Source organism: Anabas testudineus, chromosome 23, assembly GCF_900324465.2.
Source record: "Anabas testudineus chromosome 23, fAnaTes1.2, whole genome shotgun sequence".
Lineage (NCBI taxonomy): Eukaryota > Metazoa > Chordata > Actinopteri > Anabantiformes > Anabantidae > Anabas > Anabas testudineus.
Window position 1 is genome coordinate 14,087,435 of NC_046631.1, and position 21,171 is coordinate 14,108,605.

The 21,171-nt window shown below is 41.3% G+C and overlaps 2 protein-coding genes across 2 annotated transcripts in view; one reads left to right on the forward strand and one right to left on the reverse strand.

The window, feature by feature from the left end:
- The window catches only part of LOC113162861 (glutamate receptor-interacting protein 1-like), an 18,611-nt gene extending 11,296 nt beyond the window's left edge, over positions 1 to 7,315 (reverse strand). Inside the window, exons 1-14 of the mRNA XM_026361095.1 lie at positions 7,198 to 7,315; positions 6,150 to 6,285; positions 5,193 to 5,338; positions 4,876 to 4,959; positions 4,552 to 4,627; positions 4,014 to 4,159; positions 3,776 to 3,923; positions 3,425 to 3,594; positions 3,080 to 3,217; positions 2,791 to 2,940; positions 2,418 to 2,604; positions 1,768 to 1,913; positions 357 to 437; positions 3 to 14 (exon numbers count right to left, since the gene is read on the reverse strand). Coding sequence (XP_026216880.1) covers positions 3 to 14; positions 357 to 437; positions 1,768 to 1,913; positions 2,418 to 2,604; positions 2,791 to 2,940; positions 3,080 to 3,217; positions 3,425 to 3,594; positions 3,776 to 3,923; positions 4,014 to 4,159; positions 4,552 to 4,627; positions 4,876 to 4,959; positions 5,193 to 5,338; positions 6,150 to 6,285; positions 7,198 to 7,315 — 1,738 coding nt within the window. The remainder of the gene's footprint in view (positions 1 to 2; positions 15 to 356; positions 438 to 1,767; positions 1,914 to 2,417; positions 2,605 to 2,790; positions 2,941 to 3,079; positions 3,218 to 3,424; positions 3,595 to 3,775; positions 3,924 to 4,013; positions 4,160 to 4,551; positions 4,628 to 4,875; positions 4,960 to 5,192; positions 5,339 to 6,149; positions 6,286 to 7,197) is intronic.
- A 3,408-nt stretch (positions 7,316 to 10,723) lies between these two features.
- LOC113162862 (glutamate receptor-interacting protein 1-like) lies at positions 10,724 to 19,810 on the forward strand. Its single transcript, XM_026361098.1, has 11 exons — positions 10,724 to 10,788; positions 11,659 to 11,804; positions 12,156 to 12,300; positions 12,693 to 12,832; positions 13,521 to 13,724; positions 13,841 to 13,994; positions 14,721 to 14,832; positions 16,631 to 16,741; positions 16,841 to 16,957; positions 17,042 to 17,188; positions 17,604 to 19,810. The coding sequence occupies exons 1-11, from the start codon at positions 10,724 to 10,726 to the stop codon at positions 17,892 to 17,894; spliced, it is 1,632 nt and encodes a 543-aa protein (XP_026216883.1). The 3' UTR covers positions 17,895 to 19,810.
- Positions 19,811 to 21,171: the final 1,361 nt, after the last annotated feature.

Consider the following 21,171-nt stretch of genomic DNA (forward strand, 5'->3'; position numbering starts at 1 on the left):
TCCTGTGGACGGAGCTGCAAACACAGAAGGAAATGTTCAAACAGAAAACTGTCAATAATTCAGTGTGTTGACTCCACAACTACGAGAAGTAAAGATTGACTAATAAACTGGGAAATGAATTCAAAGCAGGAAACTGACAAATCAAAGCTTGAGGAGGACCAGGCCGAATGTAAAATGATGTGTTTAAAATCCCAGATGTATGCACCTAAAGTATTCAAATTGAAAAGAACATTTCCCTTCACCAGGGCAAGAATTCTTCTGTCATCCATCACAGTCGTTTTTTGTCTAGTGACCATCTTGATGTTCCTGAGTTCACCTATGTGTTTCTGTTGATGTTCATGTACGTCTTTACTCACAGCTGATGGTGATTCCCAGCTCCACTCCCGGTTTCTTCGGGAGCTTCACGTGGAACGTCCCAGAACTGGGGATGACCGACTCTGAGAGACAGACAGAGATGATAAACAGCCAGTTTCAGTGTAATGTGCAACAGATAGGTAAGTGTTTCATACACTAAAATACTAATATTAGTAATAGTAGTTACTGATTAAAACACTACAGAAGCTTTTCATTATTCTGTGATTATCACCAGTGATATCTGGTTCACTAACTCGGGAGATTATTCACTGTCTGTGAGTCATCGACAGCATGTTGTGTTGATTTTGGCTGTAGGTGGTTATTTACACTGTAACATTGATAAAGAGTCTGACAAATTACAGGGAGACGCCAGAGAAGCAGAACTAAACACAGACTGATGGTGAGTCAGACAAAACAAGACGAAACAGACACCGAACAGCAGCTACTGACAAATATTCATGTTTTTAACACAATAACATGAGATTTCAACTAAGTTAAATAGTAATAATAGTATGTTGTAAGGTTCATCATCAGACCACGGGACAAATTCACTAATGTACAGAGCCCCTAAATTGAAATCTTTTCATTTGGAACATGTTTTTTATTTTATTTTTACGTAAAGACTGCTGGAGATACGGCTTTAACAGACAATCACCTTTTTCCCATGTAGGGATACATCAGTCTTAATCAGATAATTCATTTATGAACGATTACAATCATCTGGTCAGCTGTGTGGAAATAGGTGGATGTTCACAAAATGCAAAGAGAATGAATTACATGTCGGGAAATAAAACGTTCGCCTAATTCTGAAAGAACTGGTTTCTCGTGCTCCTGAGATTTTATTATTCTTTCTTTCTTTTTTTTTTAGGCGGGTTTCACATTCTCACTAGAAATAAAACAAAACAAACAACAAAAAACATACGTACTAATGACAGAGTGCAGTATTCAACAAATTATTATTACATTTGTTTGAAATAAATATAGCAATGTTGTATATGGCACAGAAACTTGTAAAGTACCAATGTGTGCAAATTATTTTTATTTTTTTAGAATTAAAAGTGATTTATTACATTATACAAACAAAACAAATCATACATCCAATTTAAACAATAAATTTAAACTGCACAGATATTTAAATTATTCAATTAATACCTCAGTTTATAAATAAATGTAATTTTCTGATTAAGCATTTAACGTGTTGGGATTTTCAGGGTTTTAACGTGAGCTTATCAACCTGTAGTGTTGCTGTTATTGTGGATTAATGTTGGATAAAAGAATATTACTGTGTCTGTGTTTGTTTCAGCTTCTGAGACAAATCAGGTGCTAAATTTAACTGCTGGACAAAGGTGATTCAAAGGTGAATTTTTTAAAACTGGAACAAATAAACGAAGGCTGTGTTTGTGTGTTTGTTACCAGCCACGTCAAACTCGATCTCCAGCGTGAGCTGAGCTGTGATGGACGAGTCTCTGAGCAGCTGATTGGTTTCTTCTAAAGTGGAGTCTTCAGTAGGAACTCCATTTATGGACAAAATCCTGTCGCCGATCTGCAGGATTCCACATCTGCAAACACACACACACACATACACACAGATGACAGAGGTTAGCCTGCAAAATCAAAGATGGAGACAAAACAATGCAACATGGAAATTTTCATATTAACAAGTATTTGTTCGTATCTTTTGGTTTTATACATATCAACATGACGAAAACATGAAAAACTAATTAGGGATTTGAATAAATAATTAATTATTTGTTTAAAAAGACAAATCAAATACAAAAATAAAATAATTTGGGGAGATATTTATTTTTTATTTATGCTATTTTTTATCCCTTATGGTGATGACATCGTGACTCATTGTTTCGTCCACCTAACAAACTAATTGTAATGCCCACTGCTAAGGGACATAAAATAAATATTAAGAAAATAACAGGATTAAAATAAATGTGGAAATGATCAGCTGATTAATCCAATAGATAACATAAGTTAAATTAAATTGCCAATTGCCCAGATACTTGAGCTGATTTAATCATCAGTGAATAATATTTGACACTGTGCGTGTTTACCGCTCAGCCGGGCTATCGGGGTCGATGTAAGCGATGAGCGGCGGCGAAGATAATGTTTCCGTGGCGAAGACTCCGCCCTGCAGCTGCAGGCCGAACCCCATGATGCCGTCACCTAGCAACATCACCTCCGTGGTTTCCGTGTGAACAACCTGCCCGGCGAGACCTACGGTGCTGGACGCAAGAGACACTGATGGACACGCAGAGAGAAGAGACACAAATTAGCTACAGTTACGATGGATCCTACGTTTCCCATAATGCAACTCGGTAACATTTTTTTGTTAGAGCCCCACTTCCTCTAACGCATGTGAGGCTGCTGGTTCAAGGTGGTTTTCTGCCATGGAACACAAGATGGAGCGTCATTGTTGGGACTCACATGAGCTCTTAAAGTCCTTCTTCTTGGCCTTCCTCCTCATGAGTGTGCCCCGTGGACTCGTGGGATACATGTTCCTGGGCAGGGTGCTCATGTTGAGGGACGAGAGACTATAGGCCGACATGGAGCCAGGAGAGAACGAGTGGCTGAGCGCTGCAGAGAGAGAGAGAGAGAGAGAGGATGTTAGGCTTTCAAAATAAAACATCATCATGCTTCAGAGAGAGACGCTGAAGGACAGAGGAAGTATTAAAATCCTTTCAGCTCAGAAGAAAAGAAAGAGAGGTGGACGTACAAGGGTTGTTTGTATGGCGGTTGTGCGATCTGGCAGCTGATTGGTCGGGGTGGTACGTGTTGTAGTGGTAAGGGGGGAGGACGGGAGCAGACCCTCCGGTTTCCCAGGGGAGGGGGCGAGGACTACGCTGCACCTTGACTGCACACACACACACACCGTAGGGTTGTTTAGGTTAAAACAAGAGGAAAGGTCAGAGGTCAGGTGACTGGTTTAAAAAAGATTACATCTGTTTATGTAATCTTTTCTGTGTTTATATTAGTCCACTCATTTCTAGAGTTCATGTGTTTTTATTCGTTGCTGTGGTGCATTCAGGGACCAATGGGTGTGATAGATGTGTGTTTATACCGTGCTGTGGGGCGTTCAGGGCCGGTCGGGCCTGGTGTTGCGGCAGGATTTCCAAGCGGACGGTCTGACAGGAGGCAGAGAGCAGCTGAGTGGCTTCAGCCAGAGAACAAAACTCCATTGATTTCCCATCAACAGACAGGATGTGATCTCCTGCATGAAGAGCACCGCACCTACACACACACACACACACACCCATTAATACACAGTGAAAGCTACACACACATAGTCGAGGTTAGGAACTTCTGTAAGATGAATAATAAAACTAAGTATAACATTAAATAAATTTGCTGAAATACGTTCTGCTGTTATACACAAACACACTGACACCTGTAGAGGTCAGAGGTCAGGTACCTGTCTGCTATGCTGGCTGGTTTAACCTTGTCGATGATGATGACCTGCTTGTTGCAGAACATGGAAGTGGACAGAGCCACGCCGAGACTGGAGCCTGTTGCCTTAGCAACCTCAACCAGCAGGGGCCCTGACGCCGTGGCAACCGAGTCTGAGCGATGGAAAACAGAGATGTAACGTAAGAATAAAGTTAGAACAATGAAAACTGGGAGAACAAATCTGGAACTTTGTGAGAACTGACCCATCACTGAGACGTCGTACTCGATCAGCAGCGTTGCTTCCTGGCCGCACTGTTTCAGGATGCTCATGGCCTCAGATAACGTGCTCCCGTGGAGCCGAATCCCGTCGACGCTCAGCAGCCGATCTCCCGGCTTTATGGTACCTTCTCTGGAAAGAGAGAGAGAGAGAAAACACTTTTTAGTTTGTACCGAGGATCCTGAATTTACATCTGTTTTATGTTGATAAAACAAAAAGGATGATAATCTGTATTATATTTATGATGACTATTAAAAAATAACACGTTATTAAGAAAGAAAGGAATAGAATTAATAAAAAATTATATTAAAAGGTGCAATGTTGGAAATAAGGAACAGCAAGATAATAATATTAAGGTCAAACATGTAAATATCAAATGTAAAATATTCCAAATAGAATAGAAAACTTGAATACTGTCTACACAGTAAAATATAAAATATCTTTAAATCAAATCAACTAAAATCTGATTAAAAAATAAAACTAAATCAAAATCAGGACAAACGCAAAGGTCAGAGGTCGTTTACCTGTCGGCCGGTCCACCTGGCCTGGTGGTGGTTATGACGATGGGCCGAGACTTGTTCCTGTCTTCATGGGCTCCACCTGCAAAAAAAAAAAGGTTATGTTGTGTATTTATTTAATGCTGGAGAGGTATTTGTACTTCACTCAGTATTTTCTTTTTCTGCTACTTCATACTTTCACTTTTACTACGTTACTTAATTACTTCTGTACTTTGTACTTGAGTAACATTTTGAATGCTGCTACTCTTTACACTCTGGTATTTCTACTTTTACTTAAGTAAACATATGAGTACTGAGTACAGTTATTCAAAATATAAATACTCCTCTTACCTCTGATAACGAAGCCGAAGCTGTTTCCGTCTTTGTGCAGCGTGACCTCCACGTTCTTAAACATGACCCCTGACCCCTGCACGGCTGCAAAACAACATCAACACATCAGCATCGCATGCACGGTGAACCTTAGAATCCTTGTTATTGTTGAGCAAGTATAAACTTGCAAGACTAAGTACAAGTACTGAACTTTGAGTACTTGCCAGTACTCTGAGTACTGGCAGTACTGAGTACTGATACAAGAATAATAATATAAACTATATACAGCATGTATTTACTACAGTTCTAGTAATGCTGGTGATAATGCTGTTACTTACAGACAGGCGGCAGTTCGTACTCGACCTCCAGGACGACTCGCTCCCCCACGTTCTTCAGCAGACTGATGATTTCATCATGTCTGAACTTGGCCAAGTTGATGCCGTTAACAGAGCGGATGTAGTCGCCCACGTTCAACTGGTCGCTCCTGAACAAACAGTCAAACATCAGCTCTTATTTCATCACTTCTACAGATAAACACAGAGAATCGTGCAGACATCTCGAATTGTGGAGTAAAGAAAACGTGAAGTAGTGAAGTGTGGTGGAGGGAGCATCATGATTTGGAGCTGCTTTGCTGCCTCTGCACCATCATGGAGGGAAAATTAATTCTCAAGTTTATCAGGTTGTCCTGCAGGAGAACGTCAGGGTGGCTGTCCACAAGTTTAAGCAGGACAATGACCCTAAACATCAAAGTCATCATTTGTTTTTATTGTTTTAGTTCCTCAGTATGTCCAACCTACCCCTTTCCATATTTTGTACACTGTTACATGTCCTGCAGGCTTTATATCTAACGTGACCTGTTTTCCATTTCAAGCTCTGAGGAGCCACGTTGTTGCAGAAACATCAAAGATTTTACTCCTGATGTCAACGTGTTCCTGTCTTTTTGCAAATATCTTTCCTGCCTGCTGTACAAGTTCATAAAGATGTTTTGTGCAGCTCCCCACACGGCCTCAGAACAACCTCAACCCAACAGATATCCTGAGGATATGTCTGAGCTGAAGTAGCTCTGTGAATCGAGAATGGTCCAGAATCCAAGTTCTGATCTGCAGCTATAGGAAGCTTGTCTAAGGTTACTGCTGCCAAAGGAGGTTCAACTGGTTATTAAACCCTGATTAACAAACATTGATAGATTTTAACAACAATTAATGCGGAAAACCAGCTCATTCTTACTTTTCCTTGCCAAAAAGTTGGTGTAAATTTGAAAAGTGACAAAACTGATTCATACAAACTGATGTTACCTGGCAGCGATGCCTCCCTGTCGCAGGTTTGAAACCCGGGGTTTTCCATCCTTGTCGATACCTCCTGAAACCGTCAGTCCGAGCGTCGTACCCTCCTTCTTCATCAGCTCCACCACGGAGCATCCCCGAAACTCATCTACATCACAGTAAGAAGGACACGTCGAACGTCTTTTCTCACAGAGAAATAATTTACAGCACAATTCAGCTTCATATCTGCCCGTTCGGTTTGTTCCACCTGAACCTCTTTCCTATCTCTGACTCCACAGTTCCTTCTCTAACTGTCTCTCATCAAAGAAATAAAATAATAATCTGGACAAAGAGAGAAGTGAAGTCATCTTCTATTCTGTCGCCCATCCATATTTCATCAAACACCTGAAATATTTAACAGTGGGAAAGACGAATAGGGTGAGAGAGGCATATATTTCAGTCCAGACCTGGAACAGTGTGATGTGACTGAACCTCAGAGCAGGACTTCATTAAAATGTTTTATTTTAATAACAACCGCAGAGGGCTTCACCCTCGTTCATTCAGACAGGATTAAGACAGCTGATCTTTGGTAGTGACCATCACTGTCTCCTCCTCTCTCATCTTCACTCTCCAAAGAGGCTTCGTCCCCTTCAACTTTTCTAACAACCAGCACTGACTCACAGTCTGTGCTGGTTGAAAACCCCAAACTTTGATTCTGAGTTTTACTGCGGCAGAGATGGAAACTTTAGAGGAACTTACTACTGAAAGATCTCAGAGTTTGGTTAAAGCTTCAGATTTTACCAGAAATGCTCCAAAACCTTCAACCATCAAGTGGTAGAGGTTGATGGTCCTGGCACTGGCCAAATATTGAAACTAACTGGTCAAACCTCAGAACCAGTTAGAGAAACTGGAACTGTCCAAATGCTGTCATCAGCATTTTTACTATCATGACAATAACACTGCTGTAAACACAAATAGAAGACATCAACTAACTCTGTGTTTCAGCATGTGTTCCATCTTCAGAGCTGAGAAGAATGAGATGATGACTGAGCTGTGATAGATGAGTATGAGTGTGAGTTACCTGGTATACTCTGTCGCCTGATGGCCAACGCTCCATCTGAAGGTCTCGACCCGGCAGAGTGTTTGGTGTACGGCCCTTCATCTGAAACACAAAGGAGCACATACAGTATTGGTTCCATATCTCTACCGTCCTTTCTAGTGGTTCCACCGCTCCACCAGTAGCACTGAGAAGCTGCAGCTCGTCCTAGAACAGGTTCAACTCCTTTTGCAGACTGGTTGCAGACATTTACCAGTTATTCTAACAGTTACGATACCTGTCACTGGTTATTCACTACTTCTGCTAACCAGTTCAGAACCTTTGCCAGTTCCTAGAACCACTCTGCTGACCATTATTTGGATGGTTCAGTTCTACCAGCTGATCTGACTTGTTAATCCAGTGTCTTTAATGCTCCAAAGGCTCCAAACCTCAACCAGTTTCTGCTCAAATAAAAACCACGTTTTTGTCATAAACGTCACGTTCACTGACAGATATCCTACAGATTACAGCATCTACCTGAAATGAAGGCTCCCAAGAGGCATCTGTACTCACCACCATCATCAGACGTCGCATCTCTTCTGCTACAAAAATACATCTCAGGTAAGGTGTCTTTAAAATAAAGGTAAGCTACTGTAATTCTACAAATATATACTGCCTGGCCCCACTAGCCAGTAATTTAACATGTTAGCATCCTCAGCTTCAGGTCATGCTACGTGTTAGCATCTACCAATGCTCTGAAAACAGACGAAATGACTTCTCCTGACCAATCATCTGTCCGGTTTGCAGTCTAAAGCTGCTACTGAGAGTCAGCCAGTCCTCATGAATAAAAAAACTCCAGGCAGATAGAGGTGACCTCATCAGTACAGAGACCAATCCCTGTGGGGAACACTGTGGTCTATCTCAGTCTGGGCCAATCACAGCAGTCCATAGGGAGACTCCCTGGTGATGTCATCGCACAGATGAGAAGTCTGACAACTCAACTGAGTTGTGCTGAGAGAGCAAATCATGAGTCCTGAAGTCGAGTAGACCGGTTTAGATGCAGTGATTTTACTGGATGATTGATTGATTGACTGGAAAATGTATCTGACTGGTATAAAGAAAAATATGTGGATGCCTGACAGAAAAAAACCCACAATCACCTCTGTTAACAGCTAATATAAAATCAAACTGTTAGAAAGTACAGCACATAAGATTAGAATAAATGAATTATTCACTGGAAATTAATTGCAGCTACAAAACCAGTGTGCACTGCCCTCAAGTGACTTCTACAGATACTCAAATTAATCATGATGCAAAAAGTCACAATGTGATTTTAGAGCAACCCTAAAGGAAGCCAGGAGATTGGAATTTGAAAATGATTCCAGGATTTTAAGGATTCATTATCTCCTCAGTTACTGAATAGATCGTTCAGGAAAACAGTTCTTGCCAACTATTACATTTCTATTTAATCATTTGGCAGACACGTTTATCCGAAGCGACGTACAAGGCACAGGCGTAAGGAGGTCCTGCCCAGGATTCAAACCCATTCTCCTGCATGGAGGGCGGCGATCTTACCACTACGCTATCCAGCCGCTATTAAACATTTAGATTATTTAAAGGAAAATATTCAAGTAGTTTTAAGAAGCAACTTAGATGAAAATACCTAAAGTACAAGTAAGTTAAGTTTGCACTTCAAGGGCTCCTATATTCTGCCTAATTTAGGGTTTAGGTTTTATTCCAGGCTCCGCTGATACAAGATCATATGATTTTCAGGTTTAAAAAGTACAAATACGTGTCTTGTGTCTTTAAGGCCCCTTCTCCCCATCCCATCTGATTGTGACTGGCCAGCTTGTGGAAGTCTTCCTGTGGGCCGAACTCTGTTCTCTTGAAAACAACACAAACTGACTGAAATCTGGACTTTTCACTACGAGTCAACAAGCAAAAACACATTCACCTCGTCGAACTTTGTGTAACATGGACACAAAACCACTAAAATATATATGTAACGTCAGACCAAAGTAAAAAGTACAGGACCTGCATGAGACACAGACACCAACACTGTGCACTCTGCTCAAATCAGCGAGTTTAATTAACACGATTTCAAATCACAGCAGGTTCACTATAACTTCACTCATCCTACTGAATCAGTGTTTTGTTTTATTCCACTCGAATCCATTTTGATCTTCAGCTTGGTTCTATTTAATGTTCTATTTATTCTAATCTGCTCTAGATCTGCTCTGTCCTGTTATGTCTCTCTTCAGTTTGGTTCCAGCAGCTGAGCTCAGAAACACAATGAGACCCTGAAAACACACACACACCATAACTAAGCGAAGATGAAAGCTGAGCCTCCTCCTCCTCCTCCTGATGTAGGACAGAAGCATCTCTCTTTCTCCACAGTACAGGCTGTACATAAAGAAAGACGTCACAGTTTCACCAGCGAGTTCTTAGACTGGAAGACCTGCCACCCCCACACAAAGTGCTGATGAGAACTAGAATTAGTTCTGCACAGTTTTGCAGATCTTTGTTCTAAATACTCACAAACACCTGAAATTCAAAACGCCACCAAATGTAATGTATTATATGGTAAATTAAAATCAGTGATCATCTCGGAACATATTTTTGTAGAACAAAGGACAAATGTAAAACATTAAAGTCCAGTCCGTACAAATATAATTTAAAAGTAGTTGTTTTTTTATTAAGTTTCTTTCAAACACTCTTATGATACAAAGCTAAACACTGTCCCAGACCTCCTGATAAAAAGGTATAAAAACTTGCAAATACATCGTAATAATGTTCCAGATATTACTACAGCACAGCTCGGGTTTGTAAGAAATAATGTTTCACTGCTTATACACAAACAACAACTCATAAAACAGTCGGACTTCATATAAAAAATGTAATGACAAAAGACCTGCTTCAGGACTTTCATCTGATGTTATCACCTTGTTTACAAGCGAAGCTAATTCATTTGTTTGCTGCTCACTGAAGACGTTTGGGTTTAAAATCCAAAGATGAATGGAAAAGTTTTTGATTTCCATGTAGATACAGTTTATTAAACTATGTAGAAAATATCAGAGAGCCCACATTTTAAAGGAGGGAAACTCAGTAAATTAATTGTTAATCAGTTGTTTGTGCTGATGAAGTCTTATTTGAATGCTGGACTTTATACCTTCACTCTGATCTGTGGAGGTTGTTGCTAATGTCACTAACTGTTGTTTTGGGTTTTTCTTCACAGATCTTTCAAAGCTTCTGTCATCAGCTGTTGACTTCTTGGGCCGACCTGTTCTGTGCACCAGTGGTTTCTTTCTTTTTCAGGACACTACAGGTTGTTGTTTTTCTCTTGTTCCCTCTTCTCTAATAGGGAATGGCTTGATTTTCTCCGATCAACATCTCTCTGACGTCCATGTTCACCTATTATTTTTTAAACAAATACAAATACAGTCTGAAAACACAGGTGAAGCCAAGATCAAGAACCACCTGTCAGTGAGATGTTCCAAAACTTTTGCTGACTTAAAACTTGGGTCATCTGATACCATAGGTGCTACAGTATGTTAATATTTTAAACTCAAATATGTATAAGCAACCTGGTGATCCTCTGATCATCTCAGACATCAAGAAAGGCAGCGTCGCACACAGGTATATATATACAGAGATTCGTTGGCTGCTTTATTAGGTATATTTATTATTATTTATTAGGTTTTCAGGTGATTCAACTACGGTATGTTTATTATTTGGAGCTCATTGTAGTGAAAAGTTCCTAAAATTCTGCCCTCACCCTCGTCTATGTAAACTGAGAAACACTTATCAGTGTAAATCAGTGCAGTTGGTTTACAGACAACTGCTTTTTGATCAGTTGACAAAGATTAGTAGTTATAAACAGGGTAAAATATAAAGTATATGCACATTTATTAATATGTTTATTTAACGTTAATGTATAAATGAAAGTTTACTCACATACGGATTTAGATATTCATTTAAATCATATTTTGTAATCAATGCAATATATTTAGATTTTCTAATCTAATTTTAAGAAGACTTTTGCATAAAGAACACAAACATTATACGCCTAAATTATGAGTAAAAAAAACTTACAACCTACACAACACTGCCATCTAATGGTCTGGGGTTTAAACACAACACAAAATAACCGATGTCTTTTATTATTATTTATTTCTTATTTTACTTTTCTTACACCTCTAGTAAAGATAATTGCAGTGAGAACTCCTTAGATTAGGCATATTAAGCTCTACTCCTGCCATTATGTATATTAAATATTTGTTATTGCTTTTTTTATTCTGAACTATTATTATTCATTTTAAATTATGATACTACAAAATCAATTCATAAAATAAGTTTTAAGTTTGTGTTTCAATATGAGAAAAAGGTGCTAACAAATATCCTCACAGTGAAGTTCCAGCTGTGTTGAAGCTCTGTCATCTGTCTGTGTGCTTAATTGGTTTTAACAGAACAGGATCTGTGTAAGGTGTGTTTTCTTTTTACCTTTAGGACGGGAACGCTGGAGCTCGGGGACAAGCTGCTGGCCATAGATAACATCCGTGTGGAGAACTGCTCGATGGAGGAAGCTGTTCAGATCCTTCAGCAGTGTGAGGAGCTCGTCAAACTGAAGATCCGCAAAGACGAAGACAACTCTGGTATCAGGAGTTTATATTACAGCCTCTGTTCAGGTGGAAGACGCCTCCCTCTGCAGAGGTTGATGCATCTGTCTCTAATTTATCACGCTGCCCTGTCACCACCTCACACATCCACAAGGAAACATAATCCCCAGAATTAGGTTTAGCATTTGGAGAATATTTCTCTGTCTTTCTGGCATTTTTAGGAAAGAAGTAAACATGAGGCTCTAACTTCTTACAAATAAATGATTGGGTGGCATCTATGGTAGCACCCAGGCATTTGTACGAAGAACCCTATGAAAATGAGGGAGACTCTGTCTGTGCTTTGATCTCTGTGTCAGCATGTGAATGAACCTTTATGAAATGTTTCAGATGAGCAGGAGGTGTCCGGCAGCATCATCTACACCGTGGAGCTGCAGCGGTACGGAGGCCCACTGGGAATCACCATCTCAGGCACAGAGGAGCCCTTCGACCCCATCATCATTTCCTCACTGAGCAAGGGGGGGCTAGCAGAGAGGTACATGTACAGATACAGTATATTAACATGAAATTCATGCTGTTTGCTGAAATGTATAAATTCAATTATATGTACTGTGTTATATTATATAATATATATTACATATTATATTAGTGTGTTCCTAATATTCTGAACGCCTCATGTCATGTAAATGAGCAGGACAAAACAACAGAGATGACACTGAATATTATTCAGTGTTATTGAACATTATTAGTGCAGGACAACACCATTTGTTGTTGGTCTTTGAACCGGACAGTATAATCCCACATTGCTCCTCGTGTGTGTTCCTCCTACTGACTAATGACTAATAACTGGTAATATCATTAGTGTTCATTCAGTTTCTGCAGGGTGCACTAACATCGGCCCGATGCACTCTTCTGTGTGTGTTGCAGGACCGGTGCGATTCACGTGGGGGATCGTATCCTGGCGATCAACAGCAGCAGCCTGAAGGGAAAACCACTGAGTGAAGCAATCAGTCTGCTGCAGCAAGCAGGAGAGACGGTCACACTGAAGATTAAGAAGCAGGGAGAACGTACGTACTGTCTGTACACAAACATCTACAACCAGTATTTTACAACCATTACGGGGTACAGTTCATATAAAGATCACAATCCACTGAACAATTACAGTGCTGTGAAATACTGTCTACAAAATAATAAAAGCTGCAGTCGCTGTATTCAAGCTGAATGTTGTGTATAGTGAGGGTGATGCGGCGGCTTAGAGACAGAGCGAGAGGGGATATTAGGAATCCAGGAACCTTTAACTGTTCTTACATACAATAATATTCAGATTTATAAAACTGTAATAAAATGTTAACTGAAAGAAGTCAAAGCTGCAGAGTGTGAGAAAGTTTCTAATGTGTGTTAAACTTGGTGTAGTCACTATAACGAGGCTCCAGTGAGGTGAGCGTGTGTCTGGCAGCAGAGGAGAGACTGAGGACATCTACTGACCGAAGATGAGACGACAGATAAAAAAATAATTATATGAATAGTTTTTATTTAAAACTGAAATTCATACACAGTCTAGTGAAACAGAGAAACCTATCTGAAGCTATCTGCTATGACCATCCTACGTTTTTAGAACAGCGCAGACGGTTGTGACTCTTTGGTGGTTGATGTCTGAAACCTTTGCACTCCAGCGTTTTCTGCTTTGTCAGGTTAAACTTAATAAATGAAATAATATTTTACAACAAGCAGAAACAAACTTCTGGTTCTGTTTAGTGTCAAGCCCCAAGTCCTGTGTGATCGGTCCCGGTCTGGGCCTGGGGACGGGACTCTGTGAGGACAACCAGGACGGAGAGGAGGAGCCGGTCGTCATGGTCGCGCCTCGGTCCAGTCAGAGAGCGTTCAACACACTGCCGTCGGTTGACAGCGCTGTCGAGTCCTGGGATGGATCAAACATGGACAGCAGCTTCACCACTCCGGGTGGGACCCTGACCTTTGACCTCTTCCTGACTCTCCTCTGTTTAAGCCATCTTGTATCTGAGCTGTGAGACCTACAGGCCTGTTTACTAATCTGTACAATGTCTGTTTGTTTGTAGCTCCACCATTTCAGTCGTCTCCGTACAGTTTCCACGAGTGGCGCAGCAACAAGACCTCCAACAGCCAATCGTCATCCTCCACTCGCCAGAGAACCAATCCGCTGTCAGATCTGGGTCTAAGTGATGACGACTGGGACCGCCCACCACTCGGAGGGTGAGTTAAAAAATCTAAGATTTAAATACTTAAACGAGTTTAAATAGCCTAAAAATGCAGTTATAACCTGAGGTAAAGGATCGGGGATCAGAGAAACCTGATTTTCTCAGGAAGAGAACTCGGATTTCTGCTACGTGGCTGCTTTTTATGAGACGCATGTGCAGAAGAAACGCTGCAGACACTCATCACTCTGCTACTTTCAGAAGAGACGAGATGCTGGAGCAAAGGGAAAACCATCCCACTATACTGCCTCATGTTTAAACCGTGTCTTTCCGCACACAGTCCCAACACAAAGTGTCCAGCAGACATATAAATAAGTCACTTTTCACAGTGTACGTGTTTGTCTGAGGTACGGGAGAAATCAGGTTACTCACCTGCTACTAGCATTGAGCTAACAGCAGTAACAGCAGTGTGTCTCTGTCTGCAGAGCCTGTAATCTGCCCAGCGGTCTAATCACTGACAGCAGGTACCACACTGACCTTTGACCTTTAACCCCCACACAGTTCTCCACCTGTCTGACCAACAGAAAACCTCACCTGGTGACCTTTGACCCCCACCACTCTACCACATACACCTTGTGGATGTGTATGCTGTTGCTGCACGTCTCCTCACACTGTCACCAGCATGACCCGTCCGTCACCAGCCTCCTCTGTGTGTGTGTGTGTGTGTGTGTGTGTGTGTGTGTGTGTTCTTCTCTGATTGACTGACCTTTGACCTCTCCTTCAGGTTCACTGTGGGCCATGACGGCACCGAACCAGACCAGGAGGAGAACTTCTGGTCTCAGGCTCTGGAGGATCTGGAGACCTGTGGCCAGAGCGGCATCCTGAGGGAACTGGAGGTGAGTAGTACTGCTAAAGTTACTACTGTTAGTAGTAGTAGTAGGTGCAGTAGCTGTATTATTATTTGTAGTAATATTTGTAGTACCAGGGGCTGGGTATAATTTATACTCAGTTTTAACAACAGTACCTTTTAAAATGCTGCCTAAACACACGTGGCCACCTATCTGTAGTACTTAACAAATGTAGTGTAATTATTGCCCAGCTCTATAAAGTAGCAGTACTTTAGGGCTGTACTGCTGTAGGATGGTGCCAGGACAGTGGTTTAATATTTTGCCTCTAAAAAAAAAATTTGGGATCAAAAAACAAAAACGGAATCGACAAAGGAAACACAGGCTGCTGCATGTGGAGCGCAAAGAGGAGTTCGTCCTAATCAGAAGTAATTTGTATTCCACACACAGCGACTAATTCTGAATCTTACACCAAAGAGGGTTTACTTTTTGGCCTACAACATGTGGTAGTAGAGCCACAATTCCTCCAGCAGCTGGAAGACCCTGATTTCTGAACAGGTGTGATGAAAAGATTCTTACAATCAAACGTTCTCCAAGAGGTCGAGCTTGATATCTTTCACTGAAATTCACAATAGTTTTTCCAAGTTTCCTAAAATGCAGCTGTTAGTTTCTCTTACCCATTTCTTGTTTTTGTAAGTGGTTCTTACTAGATTATACAAGTCCCTTATAAAGTCTTACTCTTAGACCAAAGTCTGTTTTAGTTACTAATATGTTTCCTTTTATTCAAATTTTATTTTCAATGCCAAAATTTAAAGTCACTTTCCTGACCCCATAAACGAGTTACGTGTTTTAACCTTCTTTGGAAATCCAGCAGTAAATGTTAGTGACTGAGCTGAAAAGAGAAATGACTCCTTCTCTTCCAGGACTCTGGAAACGAGACGCACCTCCTCACTCTGGTATCCTCCTTCCTCCCCCACTACTAACGCTCCCCCATCTTCTCCTCTCTCCTTTCTGTAAATGGACTTTTTAGCGTTGTCAAACATGTTAGCTGTTTTTGAATGTGACTCTAACCGCACCCCAGCAGCCAGCTGCAGACCATGGTGACGTCATTGTGACATATTAGTGACATCGCCCAGCTTCTGACCAATCACGTGGCAGAGTCGTGTTGCACTGGGCATGGCAATTTTGAGCAAGGCATGCTGGGAGAGCTTGTGCAAGGCCTGATGGGTAGTTTGTTTTGCCCGTCATAAAGCAAATCTGTCAGTCATGCATGCGTCTGACGAGTCTTTGAATTTGATTGGCTGAGAAGTGAGAGTCCGTTGAGTGACGTGAGCTAGATTGTGATTTCAAGGTTATTCAGTAGAAACAAAAGTAGATTCAAGAGTAGATTAATGAAAACAAAAATATATTCCGTTTGTAGATATCTTCAGTAGAAACATCTTTACATCAATAGATGTAGATCCTAACAGTTGAAATAACAGTAGAATCTCTCAGTCAAACTAAGAGCAGCTCCTTTCAACGGAATTTTGATTTGTCAATAGAAACATTCGAAACTTGTCAGTAGACGCTGATTATATTATATTATACAGTAGATTTTGTAAATAAAACAAGGTCTACTAGACATCATTATAGACAACAATAGAACCACTCACTAGAACAGCAGCAATAGAATTTATCATTAGAAACAGGTTTTGTCCTGGTGTGATCATGCCACCTGGGGTCAAAGGTTGTACCCACAGGTTACCTTATCTAATCTCCATGGTTTCGATGGATCAGTTAGGGTCTTAACGAGCCATCTCCTGATTGAATGACTTGGATTAACTGTTTCACTCTCATTGGTTGTCTCCAGGCAACCATCATGTCAGGGTCCACCCTCAGTCTAAACCATGACCCCACACCCCAACGCAGCAGTCTGGGACGCCAGGCGAGCTTCCAGGAACGCAGCAGCTCCAGACCACAGGTAAATGAGCCTGACCTCTGACCTCTGACACTTATTGTCTACTTACCTATGTATGTGATATGTATTATGTCATATTCCTCCCACCCTGAATCCTCCCAGGTGACTCCTCGGTCCAACACCTTACCATCTGACCCTCAACGCAGAGCTTTTGCCATGAGGAAGATGAGGCAGGAAGTGAATGAGATCCTAAACCAGAACCCTGTGGAACTCCACAAGGTGATCTACTCGGGAACATCTCTCTTGGCAGGTTCTGGACTTAAATCTAGTTATGATCCTAACTGTATGTGTCTGTGCCTGCAGTTGACTCTAGAGAAGGCCTCCGACCTGGAGGACTTTGGTTTCAGTGTTTCAGACGGTTTGCTTGATCGTGGTGTCTATGTTAACAACATCCGACCCGGAGGCCCAGCAGAGCAGGGTGGACTCCGAGCTTACGACCGAATACTACAGGTCTGAATATCAGAATACTGCACAGTGTCAGTTTCATACCCGTAAAAATTGGTCAGTGGCTCATAGTAAAATAAAATCCTAGTTTACATTAAAAGTGTCCTAGATGTTTCCTATGCTTCCACATAGGCCTGAGGGATACAATTAAGTAATACTAATATGCTGTTCAAATTCTGATAAAGAGGTTTGTACTTTCAGCTTTTTGAAAATTCTGCTCTTTAATTTTATTATATTTTTCTTAAGTTCTTAGTATTTTGTATTAGATTTATCCCAAAATACTTAAATACAAAATAAATAATAAATAAGTGATACATCACATGATATTGTCAATGGGAAATATTTAATACAGAAATCGGGGAAAATTCTGTACTTCACAGTTCCATTGGACAAATAACCATGTACTTATTCTGTCATACAGATCAACCACGTGCGGACCAGGGACTTTGACTGCTGCCTCGTAGTTCCTCTGATCGCAGAGTCTCCAAATCGCCTGGAGCTCGTCGTCAGCCGAAGCCCCACCTCCTCCTCTCTGCTGGCAAATCACACTGATGGCACCAACAACAGCAGCCACTCCCATCAGCCAACTGGAAGCGATCTGGGACCCTCTGAGCATCCAGGAGAGGATAGTGGTCCAATCAAGTGGAGCCAACCAGGAGATGGGCTAGGGGCAGGGCTTGGGGTGGGTCAGGTGAATAATAGTTCCTTATAGCAGATATAAACTGGATTTAACTGAAACTAACTGGTTCTCACCAGGCTGAACCAGAGGTCAACAAGGAGAATGATTAAACAAAGTTGCATCAAACTGGTTTAGAACCATCCAAACTGGTTCAGAGTGGACCCCCATGGTGCTACCCACACCCTCTGGATGACATTTGACTTCACTATAGTTTGAGCCCTGAACTGCTGAAGCAGCCTGAAAGCACACTGAAACATAATAAATCCTGATATTTTCACCTGAACCAGTTCTGCATACTGGTACTACAGTATCACTGGAACCAGAACTATGACTACTGCAGTCACTACTGAACCTGCTGGAGGCACAGACAGAGCTACTGTTCCAACTGGTCCAAGATAAATGGGTACTGGTTGTACCAGCCAAGAGTGAGGTCTACTGGTCTACTGAAGCCAGAGCCACAGCCAATGGTTACTGGTTCTACAAACCTAGAACTACAGCTACGGATTCTACTGGAACTAAAGCCACAGCTAATGGTCTTACTGGTCCAAGACACATGGGTTCTGGTCTTAGCCAGTGGAGAATCTTGGCCAGAGCAAGTGGTCTTACCTTAAGACCTGTAAGACATGGTCCTTGTTCATGTCATAGTGATCACAGAACCACGAATACTAAGCAAGAGCCATGACCGCTGCTTCTAGGAGCCCAGAAACGTAACTCCTGGCCCATCCAATCTTACTAGAACCATAACAATGGTTTTTGGTTGTACTTGCCAAGAACCACAATAGCACACAGATTGATAGGACTTAAGTCCAGAATCCAGAACCAGCTGATGCTTAGACAGGTTGCCATGCAGACTGGGGATGTTCCGATCAGGCTGTTTGGGGCTGATGTTACTGGGATTGTCCAAACCAATGCTGATTACTGAATAGTTACTGTTGTTAAACATGGTACAAAAAGCTTTTGGACATGAAAACTGTTTACAACCCACCACTTTTTGGTTGAAGTCCTGTTGTTCAAGTTAGAATCACTAACTCAGAATATTTTAAAAGGGAAAACGGGCAACTCTTGAATCCGTGTACATAGGTCTTAACAATTATGAAGCAGCTTGAGTGTTTGTCCAGTCCATCGAGTCCATCAGACGAAGTTTTGTAGCAATGATCACACTCAGTGTTGTTGGGAGTCTAAAAAGCTGTTCGACAATCTGAAAGCACTTTGAATTGTACAGCAGCCTTGACAGTGCCCAACACTTGTTCTGGCCTGCAAAGAGTGACAAATTAAAAGGAAATCCCACTGGGGTTATGGACAGAAGCATTAGTTTGTGGTCAGATGGTTTGGTGTAGGAGTAAAGACGGTTGAGATCTAGTCTTGAGATTGTGAAGTGTAAGATAAAACTGAAAATAGTAAAGTTTTAAGTCAGAGATGGTTGGTGTTAGGAAGGGTCGGTGTAGTTCAGGATGTAGTATAATTTTATCTTTGAGACAAGATGCATCTGCCCAAATTCAAATCTGACGTGCTGGTAATCAGTCAGTACTCAACAAGTCCATTAGTAAAGGCACTGGAAACCTGTAGACTGCATTTGGAGTCCTGTATTGAACAATGAACATTTTCATTGTTTCCATTAAAGGTTTTACTCTAACAAGGGTTTAATTAAACTGGAAATTCTTTAATACAACATCACATTTTTTTGTAGAAACATAATATTTTTGATCTTTCTAAAATGAAAAACAACAACAAATCTTAGAGTTGGAGACCAGGCAGTCACGATGGACTGGAAGTTTTGAGTTGCTGAATTAGTATTTTCTGATAATTATCTGATGTTGACTGATGTTGATCGGAGCATCCCTAATGAAATGGACAAAGACTGATGGTTTACTGTTTAGACTTTAGTTTTGTGCCATGAACAAGCTGCGGCCTGGAAGAGTAATAATAATCGTGTGACAATAATGATGACACTGAGCAGTTCAATAAGAATCTTTTTCTACTGTTTACACCTGTTGGACTGGCCACACTGTGTGTATGTATGTGCGCGTGTCTGTGTGTGTTTTAAACTCAAGGCCAGTTAAGCCCCACCCACCTCTTGGCTTTACTCCGCCCCCTCTTCTTCCCTAGGCAGGTAATTCTGAGAGATTCCGCTGATTGGCTGGAACCAATCAGAAAACAAAATGCTTCACTGCCTGTCTGTGATTGGTTCTCCTCACAAACCAACCAATCAGCTACCAGGAAGAAGCCAAGCATGCCCCCACCCAAGTCCCTCCTCCCCCAAGTTACAGTGATCTATTATGCTAATCGATTGGTGTGTTCTTTGATTGACTGTTGTCAGTTTTCTCTGTTTGTTTCCATGGTGACTGAACCTGAAAAGATGTAAAATAGATTAAAAAACGTTCAGTCCCGTCGCTGTTCACATCCAAATCATCAAACCCTGAAAATATTCACCTCATAATCACAAAAACATTACACAAGAAAAAACTCCTGTTAAAGCAGGAAATTACTGTGTGTGAGTGTGTGTGTGTGTTTAATTCTGAGAGATGTCAACATTTTCCTGCTTCACCTCAGTCTTTAAACTGGTCAATTAAAACCCTCCCTGAGCCGAACGGACTAAAAGCTGCTCTGCAACAGCTTCTGATCTTTGTAAACTGGCTGGACTCCATCACTCAGTGCTAGCATACTGTTAACATGTGGCTAACACACTGAACACAAGATAGCATAAACCTCATAACACATGATACCATAGAATTATCACAAAGGTAGCACAAGGCGAAAACTGTGTTTATCTGCACCATCTGGTAAGTGTTAGTTTAGCACATGTTAACACAGCCACAGCCAGTGTGTGGTTAGTACATACATAGTACAGAGCTAACACCTGCTAACACAGGGTTAACATGTGGCTAACACTGATATATATTTGTAGTGTCAGCACACACAGAGCAAACCTATCACAGGCCTACACCTAGATAGCAAGCAGCTAGCACACAACTAGCAGTTGGCTAACAGTGCTAGAACATGGCTAATGCACGGCTATCAGCTAGTTAACACACCTGACCAGCTCAGCCAGGTGTTAGCACACAGCTAGTCTCGGTCTAGTGTAGACTAGCGTAGCTAACAGGGCTATCACAGACTTATAAAAGAGCCGGTGTGGTTAACATACAATAGTTAGTAGTTGGTTAGCACACTGCTAGCACAGGAATAACACCTGCCAAGTACAGATAGGTGTTGGAACCATGTACTAACTCAGCCAGTTGGTGTGTGATTAACAAAGGGCTGACACTCGATAATAAACTGAACTAACACCAGGTGTTAGCATGTTTGCTATCTT